This window comes from Notothenia coriiceps, unplaced genomic scaffold (assembly GCF_000735185.1).
Source record: "Notothenia coriiceps isolate Sejong01 unplaced genomic scaffold, NC01 NC01_scaffold00018547, whole genome shotgun sequence".
NCBI lineage: Eukaryota > Metazoa > Chordata > Actinopteri > Perciformes > Nototheniidae > Notothenia > Notothenia coriiceps.
Window position 1 is genome coordinate 1 of NW_011351248.1, and position 1,885 is coordinate 1,885.

At 41.5% G+C, this 1,885-nt stretch overlaps 1 protein-coding gene across 1 annotated transcript in view; it reads right to left on the reverse strand.

Moving 5' to 3' along the window:
- Window positions 1–535: 535 nt before the first annotated feature.
- Window positions 536–1,885, reverse strand: part of LOC104951110 (interleukin-1 receptor type 1-like) — a gene marked incomplete at its 5' end in the record, with an annotated part of 4,405 nt that continues 3,055 nt past the window's right edge. The window contains one exon of the mRNA XM_010777746.1: window positions 536–1,305. Within this exon, the coding sequence (XP_010776048.1) occupies window positions 1,115–1,305 (191 nt within the window). The remainder of the gene's footprint in view (window positions 1,306–1,885) is intronic.

Below are 1,885 nucleotides of genomic sequence, written 5' to 3' on the forward strand. Positions count from 1 at the left end.
TTTTTGCGGGTCACCCGTCGGGTACCCGCGGATACCCGACCCGATGCAGGACTCTGCTTTGCACACGGAGACCGACTCCGTCGTCCGGACGATACATCGGTACGCAAATGCGCTTTGTGACACAAGTGACGGTACGCATTTCAGATTGTTGCCGCGCATGCGTACCTGCGTACCACTTATGTGCACCCCTGTCTATAAACCCTTTCTAAGGTGGCTGACAGGTGCCAACCCGCTACAAAGGCCCAACAAATTTCCATTAGGAGAAACCCGCAGCACAAATGTGCCAAAACAAAGCAAACGAAGAAACATCTTCACCAACTTCACAAAAAAACATTGCAAGAAGCTCGAAACAGAAACCAGAGGACACTAAACAGTGACGCACGCAGCTGGGAAATGAGCACCTGTTGACGTCCGGGGGTTAAAAAGTTATAGAGTCAGTTGTTTGAAACTTATCTCAAATGTAAGTTTAATTGGCTCCTATTGAGAGAAAAACTGCAACACAGAAGCACCACACATCAGGATCATGACTCTGACATTTGTTTTAATAAACACTGAGACATTTGTCAGATAATAAATACATAAAGTGTTTTCAGGGCAAGAATTAGGTTGCAGGTTCAATGCAGGACAAGGCAGCTGAAAAAAGGCAAGTGAAATTGTTGATCTTCATAAAAGTGTTCCTTCATTGTTACTGTTCACATATGCTTTTCACATTTCTTTCTGATCATATTTTTACAGAGCTATGCTGTTCTTGGAAGGCTTCTTTCTTCTTCTTCTTCATTAAGCCCATGTCCAGGTACAAGGACATTTTTAAATAAAGACTGTTTTGATTACTTGAATACAAAACACGCCTCATATAAATATAATAGTACATTACACTGGTAAACCTTTAGATCTGTTGAGTAATGTGAACATAGCTGAAAGTCTGTAACGTGCTGAGCAGGTTTGTTTAAGGAGTTTGAATCCAGGAAGAAATCCAGCAGATGTTTCTCTGGGTTTCATTCAGTGTGCAACGAGCCAGGCTGTCAGTCTTGTTTGTTTACATGAATCATGTGACGATAAAAAACCGATCCAGGATGTCAAAAGAAGTATTCCCAGGAAACAAGCCTCACTTCATTTAAACAATGGTGTGGAGTGTCCCTGAAGGCACTGAGGGCATGTTGTACCTCAGACTCTTCCAGAAGTTTCTGTTTGAGCAAAACTTGATACATTTGTTTGTTTTGAGGGAGGGTTTCTTCCACTTCAAAGCTCCTTGTTTCCTCTTGATGTAGCGCAGAGACTCCGGAAGGCATCTGTAATCTACCGAGCCTAGAGGAATACAATCAAATGTTGACCATATATTTAAATAAAGATATTCATACATTTACATGTTTACTTTAGCAAACCTTTACAACGATTAGAGAGACCACTTTAGCATGTTTCATAATGACACTTTTCAGAGCTCCTGGTAATTGCAGTTGTTAGCAATGGTGGAAAAAGTCCTCTGATGCTAATTTAAGTAAAACAGAGCCCAGTCTGCTCTGATTGGTTAGCTGGCCGGCTCTTTTGTGATTGGTCAACCGCTTAGAGATGTCCTGCCTCTTAGCCTATCACGTACAATGTGTTCGAGTGCTAGCCAATAGGAGCGCAAGTGTTAAATATAGCTGTCATTCTGTTACGGAAGTAAACAAAAGAGTCCAATGGAGGCGTTTCAGGCTTTCAAAATGTTAAGTATTGCAGCAAAAACATACTTAAATACCAAATCATAAAGTACTGATTATCCAAAGTGGCCATTCGGGCAAAATATTTATTATATAATTTGGCAGCTGTTAAAGGATCTCCACCCAACAGCGAACACCCTGTGTGTGTGTGTGTGTGTGTGTGTGTGTGTGTGTGTGTGTGTGTGTGT